Source organism: Pezoporus wallicus, unplaced genomic scaffold (assembly GCF_028554395.1).
Source record: "Pezoporus wallicus isolate ANWC-B61680 ecotype Strahan unplaced genomic scaffold, APGP_CSIRO_Pwel_v1 contig_4710, whole genome shotgun sequence".
Classification (NCBI taxonomy): domain Eukaryota; kingdom Metazoa; phylum Chordata; class Aves; order Psittaciformes; family Psittacidae; genus Pezoporus; species Pezoporus wallicus.
Window position 1 is genome coordinate 388125 of NW_026640647.1, and position 13113 is coordinate 401237.

At 36.0% G+C, this 13113-nt stretch overlaps 1 protein-coding gene across 2 annotated transcripts in view; it reads left to right on the forward strand.

Moving 5' to 3' along the window:
• Positions 1 to 13113, forward strand: part of COL3A1 (collagen type III alpha 1 chain) — a 50610-nt gene that overhangs the window by 13357 nt on the left and 24140 nt on the right. Inside the window, exons 2-9 of one of the 2 annotated variants that reach the window (XM_057419818.1) lie at positions 3910 to 4115; positions 5728 to 5766; positions 6368 to 6393; positions 6430 to 6484; positions 8540 to 8611; positions 12173 to 12238; positions 12706 to 12759; positions 12966 to 13019. In XM_057419818.1, the coding sequence (XP_057275801.1) occupies positions 3910 to 4115; positions 5728 to 5766; positions 6368 to 6393; positions 6430 to 6484; positions 8540 to 8611; positions 12173 to 12238; positions 12706 to 12759; positions 12966 to 13019 (572 nt within the window). Of the gene's footprint in view, positions 1 to 3909; positions 4116 to 5727; positions 5767 to 6367; positions 6485 to 8539; positions 8612 to 12172; positions 12239 to 12705; positions 12760 to 12965; positions 13020 to 13113 lie in introns of both variants that reach the window. The other variant, XM_057419817.1, reaches the window with a different exon arrangement.

Below are 13113 nucleotides of genomic sequence, written 5' to 3' on the forward strand. Positions count from 1 at the left end.
ATACAGCTGCTACTTAGAACAACATTACATTATTGGTCTTACTTACATATGGCTACTTAGAAAATAGAAAATAATTAAAAATCAGCATATGACAAAGCTTATGTTGCCTTTTCTTCTTTTTCTCACTTTTTATGCTGGCCCAGGGAAATGCTACTCACAGCAAAATCTTTAAAAATGTGAATGCTCAGTAAACAGCATAAATGCAAAGTTAGTCAGGCTTTCAAATATTAAACATAGTTTTGTACAAAATCTCCAACAAACCTTTACAGTAACTGCAGAGAAGTGCTGTATAGCTAAAATATTTAGGTCTTTGGGAAGAAGAATAAGATTTTGCATTTCCACAGATGAATACTGTTGAGTTCTAATATGTTTTTAAATCTTAAGATAATATATATGTTTAGGGAACAATAAGAAAAGCTGGCTAAGGCAAATATGTGACTGTTTTACCACAAGTCTAGAAGCAGTTAAGTCAGCTTTTTTTATAACCTTGTTATTTCTATATGTTTCTTGCCAGTGCTTTAGCACAAATCAGCTTTCCTTTTCCAAAGGATTTTGGAGCTAGCAGTTAATCTTTACAAGAAATGCAAAATGCATTATGTCATAACATGCTGACACACAGATCTACATCTGAACACAGAGGGGGTGTCTTGAACAGACTAAGTCTTCCCAGATGTAAGTTTCCTTTGGAAACCCATTTAATACTTTTATTCTGCCAAAGGCCACAGTGATTTTCATTGCAGCTCTCCTAGCTTATTTCTTAATTCATTTAATGATGTCCAGAAAGTTAGAAGCAAATATAAATGTCATTAAATCCATGCGTCAATTTTTTGTCTCTTTTCCTTCTGTTAAATAATGCCATCTACTGTAGAATAATTGAATGACAACCTTTTACAAATGCAGAGAAATCCACTTTTCTTATTACTGTAAAATTATGTCAGTCATTTTGTGACACATTCCAAATTTCCATGATTTTCATCAATAATGTTGACTAAAATGTGGAAAGGTGAGTATTTCCAGTGTGAAAAATCGGTGACTGAGAAAAGCCTCTGCTTAAGAAAAGGGCAGCTGTCTTGAAAACAATCTTTTCTAACCAGCAGGTCAAAAATATGGGAAAGATGGCCCTTTTTTGCTCCCCGTTCAAGGACCTGTCCTCTTAAGTTTAAGTCAGCAGGAATACATCTCTGGAAATAATAAACAAACAAACAAACAAAAACAAAACACATACAAAAAAAACAAAACAAAACAAAAAACCCACACCAACAACCAATACAAATCAATGAAAATTAAGTAAGGATGAAGAAACAATAGACATGAAAATGCAAATTCTTGGATATAAGTTTACTAGTGAATAAGAAAATTGCTGTCTTAAACACATAGTTAAAAACAAAATGTGGTTTTGAAAGCATACAAAAGTGAAGAGAGATGAAAATGTGAATTTTAAAAATAATAAAACACATCTTATGGGTACAGAAGTGTGTACACTGCATTTTTTTTATATGTATATGCAGTTCATATGACTGTACATTACATATGCACACCGTACTATGTTCTTTTAGATCTATATCATGGTATTTTTATTTAATAATTATGTATAAACTATGTTTTGCCCTAAACTAAAGAAAAATCATCTCTTACCTTCCTCATTACATTTGTAAATGAGAAGGATGTTTTAACCTGTGGAGCTGGGAAGTACTTAAGTGGAATGACAGCTAAGTACATAGCTCTTGGGTGAAGTGGATCTATGCCCACCTGTGTTCCCCAGGGTGTATCCAACCAGTTCCTTTTAAAAGGATAACAAGCTCTAACCTCCCCTATATCTTTGGCGATATTCTGCCTCTCACAGTATACTACTGTTGAGGTCTTCCTCTGTACCGTAAACCACTTATACACTGAGCTACTCAGCTTTTGATAATTCAGGTTTTTCCATGTGTCATTAGAGAGATTACAAACAAGGCTTCATTTTTAATGCTGCACTTGCATTTATTTTTGAGGCTTTTTGCATCTTGTTGTTCTAATCAAACTGGTGGTAAAAACCAACTCTTAACCATAAGACAGTCAATATTTTGCTGTTTGCTTCTTTTAAAACTGAAGTGCAGAAATAACCTAAGTTGGTAGATGGAGAAAGCCTGTAGTAGGGTTGATATTGGGAAAAGAAACCTCCTGTACCAGGCAGTGCCCTGCTCTAAGATTCCCACTCTGGTTCTCCGCAGAGTGAGCCAGGAGGTTTTGGCTGTATTCTCCATTGCCCTTCCAGAGCTCATAAGAGAAGGTGATGTATTTCATGGGTGACAGATGAAAAAGGTTAACATGGGTGAGAAAAAGCATCTCAGTGAGACACTGGGAAGGGAGTAGAATCTGAAAATCTAAGCTCAGTTGTGTACGTGGCAATAAAGAAGGTGAACTGTTCAGGTAGAAAAGGCAAGAGGATTCAGGGAAGATGAAAAGGAATGTTACAGATGGGAAAGATGAAACCAAATAGAGAATGAAGGGACTGAAGCAGAAGCAGAATGAGAAGAGAGGAAACACATCCAGGTGTGTACCATGCCAAATAGCATGGGTGCTGGTATGGAAAAAGATATACCCACAAATACAGAGAGAAAGTTAAACAAAGAATGTGAAGAGAAAAAGGAGACCAATGTGCTAATGCAGTAGTGGAAAAGAGAAAAAACATGATGAAAGATGCCTCATGGGAAAAAAGAAAAAGGGACTGCATAACCCATAGGAATGGACTGCATTATAAATTTGGACTCAGCTTTGTACTACATAATTATGACCATTATAACTCTTTGATGGTATTCAGAATTTTCTGTGTGGAGCCAGTAGCAATTTTAATGTCAGGGCTTTGAATTACATTTTTTGGTATTTTTTCTCTTTTTGAAGGGTGATGTGTAGTCGGTAACTTATTTGATATTAAATTTTTAAGGACAATGTAGGTACACAGATAGCCCTTTCACCAGAATTTTTTGTTTATAAACTTAATTCTTTTGAATTATTAATGGAAATAAAATCTTATTCCATTATTTAATATATTCACTAATACTTATATTTGCAATCTGAGACTTCCAATAATTTCTACAAATTTACAAGGAGGTTGTCTAAATTTGTACTGTTATTTTCATTTTGGTTTCTTAAACTTTCTGGTTGTTGTTTTTCTGAGAAAATCCAAACCCACAATTTAATGTTTGAAGCTGGTTTTCACCAGTATCTTCAAATTCATTATCTACAATAAATTTGATCAGTAGAATATCTGTAGGAAGAAATTCACAAATCCATGAGTATTAGAGATGAATAATGTTTTTTTCTGAATATGCAGACCCTTGTAGCATTTGAATGGGGAAGATGACACAATAATTGCATACCATTTGGGCATTTAATGTGAACATTCTTTTGCATCTATCACATAGTTGACTTTCAAAAACACTTTGAAAACACTTGGTGCTAGCTCTTGATGCAAGATGCTAGCAACGAGAGTGCACGCTGGACAGATGGCTTATTCCGCATCCATGTGTAAGTGATCGTGTTGGCACATGGGGCCAATGATACACTTGTTTGAGAGATCTGGCACGTTTTCATTTTAGCTGCAGCAGAAAATTCAATTGCTAATTACACAGTAATTCAGTTTGACATTAAAATTACTCAAGACAGAAAATTATCACAGATTTAATTGGGCTTTGGATCAGCGTCAGGAGGTTTCCATTGGTGTCTATTTATATATTCAGAGCAGACTGCAATTAATGTAACAGATCCTCCCAATGCCTGAAGAGAAACATTTTGCCTTTTACTTCACATGCATAAACCATATTACAGTAGAAAATAAAACAGAATATCCAATAGCTTTCATGTTATACATCTTTGATTTGGAAAACACATTTGAAATCTAATTGAAAACTATTTTGTCTGTATTTCTAGTTGCAGGATGTACCCATCTTGGGCAGGTTTATGCTGACAGGGATGTCTGGAAACCAGAGCCATGCCAAATCTGTGTGTGTGACTCAGGATCTGTTCTCTGTGATGACATCATCTGTGATGATCAAGAGCTGGACTGTCCCAATCCAGAAATTCCCTTTGGAGAGTGCTGTCCAGTTTGCCCACAAACAACACCTCAACCTACAAGAGTAAGTTTGTTCTCAATGCTGTCACATTGATTTTGCCACCTTCTTGATCCATGTCAATCTCATTTTCATTTAGATGCTCTTAAACACTTTTAATGTTAAGCTTGCCACTTTCTGAGTGTAGACAAATACTGAGAATGGGCAAATTTTGCCAAAACAAATCTAAAAAAAACAGCTTGAACTTTCACAGAGTTTTATCATTTTTGTTAAATTCAAGAATCATTCTGTATTCTGTCAGGTACCAGATCTGATAAATACTTTTTTAGTAATTTGGGCTATGCAGCTGAAAGCATGGAGTCCTTCAACCCAGTTTTATAGAGACAACAGGCACAGATGAAAAGTAGAAAGGGATAGAGAGCATCAATTAGCCATTACATTTTTAATTTTATGGAGAAGCATAGGAATAATGCAAACAGCTTATTTGTGGACTGCATGCTCAATCTATATCCATGAAACTAATGCCAACAGAGAGTTCAACTTTGACAGTTTTCACAGGATACTGCAAAACTGCATTTCTTATCAACTCAATTCAACATTATCCAAGAATAAATTTCCTTTTGCAGAGTTACTGCTGACTTAATGCCCACTAAAGAAAAAGTGATTCAAGCTTTACATCCCTAATTTATCACATCTTGTTTATAGACACCAACATTATGTAAATCAGACTTAAGTCCAGGAAAATCAAGAATGCTAGTGCATGCAAGTCCTCTGACTAAACCCTTTCAGTAAGTGAGCCAGCTATAATGAGCTCTAAGGTTACCTGAACATTTCATCCTTGTTTAAGATCCATGAGATTCTGTTAAAGTACATAGATTTCCATAGGCAGATTGAAGATTCTTATCCAGAAGATAAAAGAGTGAAAGAGATGTGTGCACAGAAAAGAAAGGGAGATTTGTTTCTGAGCTCTATAGTATATCTACTTAAACATGAAGTGTCATATACAAATACATCCCTAATGTTAGTTGCCCCATGTTAGTGCAACTGTATTGCATCCACAGTTACCGGAGATATTTCACTGAACAGTTTTCAAGGTGTAAATGAATGATACATACAAGCATGCTGGAGACATGCTCAGTGCGTGAGACACTGTGCTGTCCTAGAGGCACAGCTCTCTCTCTTGTTGAGTCTATAGATTTTTATTAGTTCTGTGGCTCCTGACACTAAGGGGCATGTGGACTACTTCCTACAGCCTCTGTGTTTGGTACGTAAGAGTTTGGTCAGCCCACTGGAAGCTGTCCTGCTAACTTTGGATGGTATATTGGGGAATGCCACCTTGAAAGCTGCTATGACTAGCAGCTGAATACATAAAAACTGTTCTGAACTATTGAGAATCCAGATAGTGATGTGTAATTGAATTATTAATTGAAAAATAAATAAATAGAAGGACTAAATCTGACAAATTAAAATTAGCTGCATTATCACACTTTAACATGCTGGACTGAGAAGTATACAAGAAAACTGTCACTTACAGCTTCCCACAGTGGATTTCTGTCCCCATCAGACACAATGGCAAAGCCCTACTGACTTCCTAAGTGCCACATTTTTGCCTAGAGGAGAAGTGTTGGTTTTAGTTTTGTTTTCTTTCTTATTTTAATTCCATTTTCTTTCTTTCTAGACTCCTGGAGTAATCAGCCGAGGCCCCAAAGGAGACCCTGTAAGTGTAGTCTTTTCCAAGGAAACTAACAAATCAAGATCAAATTCCTATAGTTCTATATATCCCATTCAAGCTGCTGAGATATTCAGCTTTCACTGATGTCTGCACTATCTGCAGGACTATGCCACAAAGTTATTTTGAACTAGCCCTTTAGCTTCAATAAAACTCTTAAAAAATTAAACTGGAAAAAGAGAGAGAGAGTTTAGACCAAAGTAATTTGGACTAACTTCAGAGACAGCTTAGTCCATACTCTATTAGATTTTTGTTGTTGTTGTTGTTACATTTCTTTCCAGTAGGGAAAAAAAATAAATGAAAATCTATGGACTCCACTATCAGTATTGATTTTAGATTTAGGAATTGATCTGTTTAATATTTCTAGTGTGTTTGATCAGCGGCAGCAACGCTCCAGCAGCTATGAAGGGTTTCCATGTCTGAATTTTGTCTACTGTCTGTCTTTCCTAAATGTTCAGTTGTGGCCTTAGTTATATTTAATAGAGAAAGTTTCCTACCACAATTGCACAGACTTAGTTACAAATGGAAGGATTTGTCCTTGCAGTTGGAGTCAAGTGCCGATGTTTGTATCTGCTCTGTGTCTTTGCAGGGTTCTCCTGGAGCTCCAGGCAGAAATGGTGCCCCTGGCCCACCAGGAGCACCAGGAAGTCCTGGTGCTCCTGGCCCCCCTGGGATCTGCCAGTCGTGTCCCAGTATAAGTGGAGGTGTAAGTCATTGCATTCAGCTTCTACCTTGTTGCCCATAAGCATACAAAGTCATACTGTAGGTATCTATCCCTTCTACCTTCATGCATATTTTGCTTTCAGTAGCATCTGTCTCTTATTTGTGCCTTTGAAAAACACAGCTGAGGGGTAGGTGGTGTTTTCTTGGGTTTGGGCTTTGTCCACAAAATTTGTCTGGAGTGCAGTTAAATCTCTGCCTTATCTTATTTTTAAAAATCTTTTGCAGCCAGATCTGAGGAAGGACTTACCTAATTCAGAAATAACCTGACAAGAAAGAGTGTAGGAGGAAGGATGTCCCCTCAAGCTTAATAGTTAGGGAACTCTCTTAGTTTCCTATGGTTTATCCAATGCATGTTTAATAAAGAAACATTTCTGGGAGACTAGACTGAAACACAGGTCATCTCCTTTCAGGGAAGTGCCTGTTTGTCATGCTCCTTCTTTATTTCTGACCCGCTTGAATTCTCTTCTGAAGAGTTGGACAGAGTAAACAAGAGAGCTGATTTTAACTAAAAGTTCTGTGCGGTTGGATTTGTTAAGGGAACTGAGTCACAGCTAACACTTTTTGTCTCCTATCCAATGGAGCCAGCCTAGCTTTACAAGATGAGATTGCTTTAGCACAAAGCTGCTAAAAATCGTATGTTAAAACAATTGCTGCTTTCGAATATGGACCAATGTTTATAGCTTCCATGTATGTTTCCCACTCCCAGGTAAGCCAAAAAACTGAGGAGAGATGTCTTGCTTTAATTAATTATGAAAGAGTTTGCATCTAAAAGACTAAGCTTCTGGAAGAGGTACCCATGGGATCAGTTAACCAGTTTCCGTAGATGTCACAATAATATACCAAGAGAGCTACTGGTTTTCGGTTGGCAGATGCAGACAAAAGAGAGGTTGATAGGCTGAATTAGTTCCCCATTCTAATGCTGCATCAAAGATATGTGGCTGAATCCTGATGAAAGGGTGCTTCAGTAGCACAGGAGTCTTCATGTACCTGGTCAGCAATGGGACTGGGGCCACAGTGGTTTGGGTTATCAGGCAGAGCACTACATGTATTCAGCTTTTCCTGCTCAACCAATGATACACCATGAACACATAAACTGTGTTAATGCCATATTATTCAACTGAGTTTGCTAGTATCTGCATAATAAAATCAATGTATAAGGAGGCTTACATGGGAATTCCTTGAAAACTAACTGTAGAATTTAGAGTTTTCCTTTTCTAAGCAGTATCTTATGTAAACGGATGTGTCAAAGGTGCTATCTGCTCTCAGGACCACAGAACACATTTTTGATCCATGCCTTAGACTGGAGCTTCCACTTGTTCCAAGAAAAATTGTCCAAAGCATTGAAGCTTGGCTGATTAGGTTCAAAATTGATGATTGTATTTGAATTATTTGGAATGACATAGTGAGTGGGAAGGGAGAAAGGGAAAGGTGGGAAATGGCATTAGGAAAAAAGCGTAAAACTCAGTTTTCTAAGATGTGTAAGTTCCCACACATGAGGTAAACTAAATTATTTACAATTCAGCAAAGAACAGACTTACACATAGGTAAGAGATTTTTTTTGCTACAAATACCCTGAAATGAGACATTCATTAGTCACAAGTAAAAGAAAATAGGAAAACAATAACAAAGTGTTATAGTTTTTAGTGCAACAGAAAATACTTCTTCAGAAAAGAGACTAATAAAGAAAATGGGGGGGAAGCTTAACAAGAAAGCTTCAAACAAGAATAAGAGGAGAGGGGATGGTAATTTTTTTGTTACAGCTGAGGCCCAGCTGCCAAGATGAAAACGGGATGCATACAATGCAGGGAGATAACATCACCATGGCATCAAAAGAAAGCTATTGGCTGGGTTTCTCTTGTGGATTATTTACATACATGGCAGCTGTATGTCAAACAAGTACTGCTCCACAGATAATTATTTCCATGTGTTTGCCATACCAGTGTAAGAAAAGACTTATTTGATTCATAGCAGTCAACTTTTTTCCTTTTTCTTTTCCTTTTTTTTTTTTTCTTTCTGTTTTTCTCTATTTCTTTTACAGAGTTTTTCTCCACAGTATGACTCCTATGATGTGAAGGCTGGCTCAGCTGGTATCGGCTACCCACAGCCCATTGTAAGATGATATAGCCTTTTTTTTTTAAAAAAAAACAAACAAACCAAAACCAAAACAACACAAATTTTCTGCTCATAGATTATACCGATGTATGTATCCTGTTTTTAATTTAACAAGATAAGTTTTAATATAATTGTTGCCTGCAAGTGGAATGAAATGCAAAGTAGCAGTGTGCTTGACAATATCATTGTATTAAGTAACTGTAGGTCATCTGGGGTTTTTGCCTTTTCTATTTCTTTCTTCCTTTCTTCACTATCTTTTTCTTCTTCTCTGTCTATGTTTCTCATGCTATCTAAATATTTATCCCTTTCTCCCTTGCATATATTCCTTGTTTATCTGCTTTGGTATTCTACAAATTTCTTCCCTGCCACCACTTTATAACCTCTTCCATTGTGCCTAATCTGCCTTTACGCACTCAGCAACATTCTATCTTTAGTCAGTATGATACTCCTTACTTGTTTACTTTCCCACAGCTCAAGTTTGCCTGATAACAAGTGAGTAAACCCCTCTTATAATCTTTTTTTTTTTAATGCCAGAAGCAGTCAAAAGCTTTTAACTTTTTCTTTTTACAATTACCATTTTTTTACCCACAGCTATTCAGACTGTGCACTAAGGATGATGTATCTGACTGCTAGGCCTAGCTGAAGTTTTTCACAGGTTTTCGTTTGGTTTTTTTTTTAGTGAAATAAAGCATGGATTGACTAAACGATTTATGCATGAGCTATGCTTCCTGTATAAAATACATTTGAGTGTTGTACCTCATGATTTTCTTTTTAGGCACTGGGATTTAGAGATATTCATCACCAATTACATGAATTGTTCTTGATTTAGGCAATCTGCTATATAGAGGATGTGGTGAACTGCTACTATTTGAAATTGGCTGTTGCTTCATTAAGCATAATCATTTTCAGTCCAATGCTGCATAACTAGGTTTGGGTATTGTGTTGTAACAGACCAAAGCAGTTCCAAGAAAAAGTGTTATTTCTCAAGGTTCCATCAGATCATCTAGTGAAATAAATTTTACTAGTAATGACAGCTGTTTATCATGAAATAGAGTTCTTTGTTTTCTCACCTTTATTTTAATATCTTTATTTCTACTTTGTTCATTTGCTAGTATGATCATCCATGTGTTGGTCTTCTTCAGCCATCCGTTTTTGTCTTTGTTTTATTCATTTATTAATATTCAGTTCCTCACAGTTTTTGCCCATGGCTTATATGTCGTCTACATTTTACTACTTGGTGGCTTAACATGGGATGTGTTGAACTGCGCAGATACCCAAGATACCTTTCAGTTAACAATTATGGCTACTTCTCTCCATTTTGGCATTTTTTCCCTGGAGGTTCTTAGTGATTTTTTTGTGCTCTGTCTCCTGGACTTGGGTTTAATAAAGAGCCCTAGAATGCCTTCAGCCAGGATTGTCTGTATACTCTCAGCTCATATGGTCTTTCATATTGCAGCATGCAATACATGACTGCAAAGTAAGTAACAGAGCAGTTACAGGCAGATGTGACTAAAATTGCTAGAACAAAATAATGTTTGTCATTAACAGTAAATAGACTAATTTCTTTATTAATTTATAAATTTAATTTATTAATTTTCAACTTAAACAGTTTGAATAAATACCCAAACTAAAATAATTTGGAAGAGTAATGAAATAAAAAATGTCAGCTGTAGCACCAACATTTCTCCACGGGTGGTTACCATGCCTGGTATTTTCTTGGTCACACATCTCTCCATTACTGTCTTCCTGATGCCTTCCCACTGCTTGTAGACTGATTTGTATTTTACATTAGTTTCTCTTTACTTGCTTGTACAACCTCCACATATGACTTTCTTCTGCTTGTAGACTGACTTGTATTTTACATCAGTTTCTCTTTACTTGCTTGTACAACCTCCACATATGTCTTTCTTCTTCCACCAGTGAACATCCTCTAGATGAAATACACACATTTGTTCACAGTCTGGAGATGCTGCAGCAAGAAAATGTCATACCTACCACTTTATCTCCTCAGTGTGCACCTTGAAAAAAAATAATGCTTTGTTTGTTTATAGCTGTATGTCTAATCAATTGATTGCAATTGGTGAGTTGATGGCTCCAATTCATGTTTAATCAAACTTTTAACAATTAACAGCAAGGGACTGGACATTGAAGGCACCCTGATTTACCCAGAAACTAACTGCTGTGCCACTTGGTGTGCTTCTTGTCCTAGAATATAGCAAACATTACGACAATTCTCCTTTTTTTAGACAAAAGACTATATCTGTGAACTAGTATTAACATAATATATTTGTAGTATAGTAGTATTGTGTACTGGGTATACCAGTACAGCATAGCAATACTATTAATCTTGTATTACAAAAATTAGGTTCACATAACATATATAATACATGATCTATTCTGATAGAATCTCAAAATATCCCATGAAACACATTATGTGCAATATTAAGCTATGGAATATACTACCAGTACTGCAGCACATATTGATTCTCATGTAATTTGTATACTTCAATTGTTTTGGCTGTGTCAAATGCATGAACAGTGTAACAAAACATTTTTTAAAGAACCACATATAGTTGTAGTAAACCACTGTGTTAATTTTCAAATGTTTTCTGTTTTGCAGTGTCAAATGCTTTCATGGTTGTTGCTAGAGGAATTAAAAACATTAGTAGTCTTCCCAAATTGAGAAATTCCTCAATATTTTACTCCCTTTCTACCTGTTAAAATGAGGAAAAGTATTACTGATTTGAATTAAACTATATAAATTATTGAGGTTTCATCTTCCAAGTCCTTTAGTTAGTCTAGACATCATTTCTTTCTTATGGCTTAGTACTTTTAAAGCTCAGAAGAGATTTAGTTGGTGAAAATGCCTTACTGACAGTAACAAAAATATGACCTTAATTCAATATACCTGTAAGTCCTAAGAAGTCTAGGGTTGTAAACAAAATTTATCATACAAAGTTCTTCTAATGTTTTGTTTATGTATCTGTAATATAGCTCCTGAATGCGGGTCAGAAATTTAAAAAATAGTTTTAGAAAGCAAAATCTGGTGTCAATAGACTCGCAAGGAAGGATATTAGTACCCTTTGGCTCCACCACTGAAGATGTAGGGTTAGGCTAATAAAGCTCAGTTACATGACAGAGAAGCTGAAGCTCATCAACTATCTAACAAATTGAGAGTTCAGTTATCTATTCTTCCACTACAGGTAGCTAAAAAGCTGAGCTGTGGGCATCCTTCTGGGTGTCTAAGGAAGGGGAAGAGTGACTTAAATGAAAAAAAAACAGCCTGGAAAATATCTTGTGAAATATGTTAGCTAAGGCTGCAAAAGGAAACTCAGTGGTCCCTTTTCTGAAGAGACTGTAGGTACTAGACAATGTATTTAGCAATGTGTGTATATACTGCTGCTTCTTTTTTACTGCACCAAGTGCATGTCACTGTGGATTTTTCTCTGTACTAATATGTAAAAATTTATTTCACAGTTATTGGCAACTATTGCAACTACATTAATCTTTATAGTTTTATTACATTAATATAATGACTATCTTTTCATCTACACTACAGAGTGGCTTTCCAGGACCCCCTGGTCCCAGTGGCCCTCCTGGCCCACCTGGTCATGCAGGTCCCCCTGTAAGTTAAATCAACCTTTCCATAATCATCTCTTATTCTTTTTAATTCAGCTTCTCCTTTTCTCTGTCATACATACTAGGTGATTTTCAACTGATAAATTTAGATACTATGCTGAAATTTTTTTTCTGTGGGGTGTCAGCTAAGATTGTCTTAAAACATACCACTGGCATTTGTTAGTACTCCCAAATGTTTATTTATCCAAATATTTAATAGATAAAGGAAAGTGGGAATCCTAATATATATTCAGGGAGCACACAAAGGGTTTGTGGTTTTTGATGTACAGCTCTTTTTAGAGTTGACATTTTAATTCTTTTTTCATGGAAGCATATTCTGTTTGGTTCTGCTCATTTGTTCACATTTCTGGCCACTATTTTCCTTACAGTTAAGAGATTATTACAAAATATAGAAGCACCATGGAATGATGCATGTAATTGTTCACATCTTAACCATTTTCTGCTGTATTAAAGGGCTCTGCTGGATACCAAGGTTCCCCTGGAGAACCAGGACAACCCGGCCCTCCTGTACGTATACATTATCTATGACTGTATATGTTAAAGGCATGATTCTACAAGGAATCATCACTGGAGTGGGTTGAAATTTTAGAGAAAATTCCATCTGTTTACTACTATGTATGTCAAATGTACAAGTGTTACATAACACCTAATCTTTAATTTTAAGGAGACAATGTTTTTTGTTATTATAGTTAATATTAATTATTTTTCTACAGGGACCTCCAGGCCCTGTTGGAATGATAGGCCCAGTTGGTCCACCAGGAAAAGATGTAAGTTTACAATTATTCATCCAGTGATTAATAAATGGGGAGAAAGAAAATTCATAAAATAGTAAAACAGCATAGCGTATTGATACTATTGCTT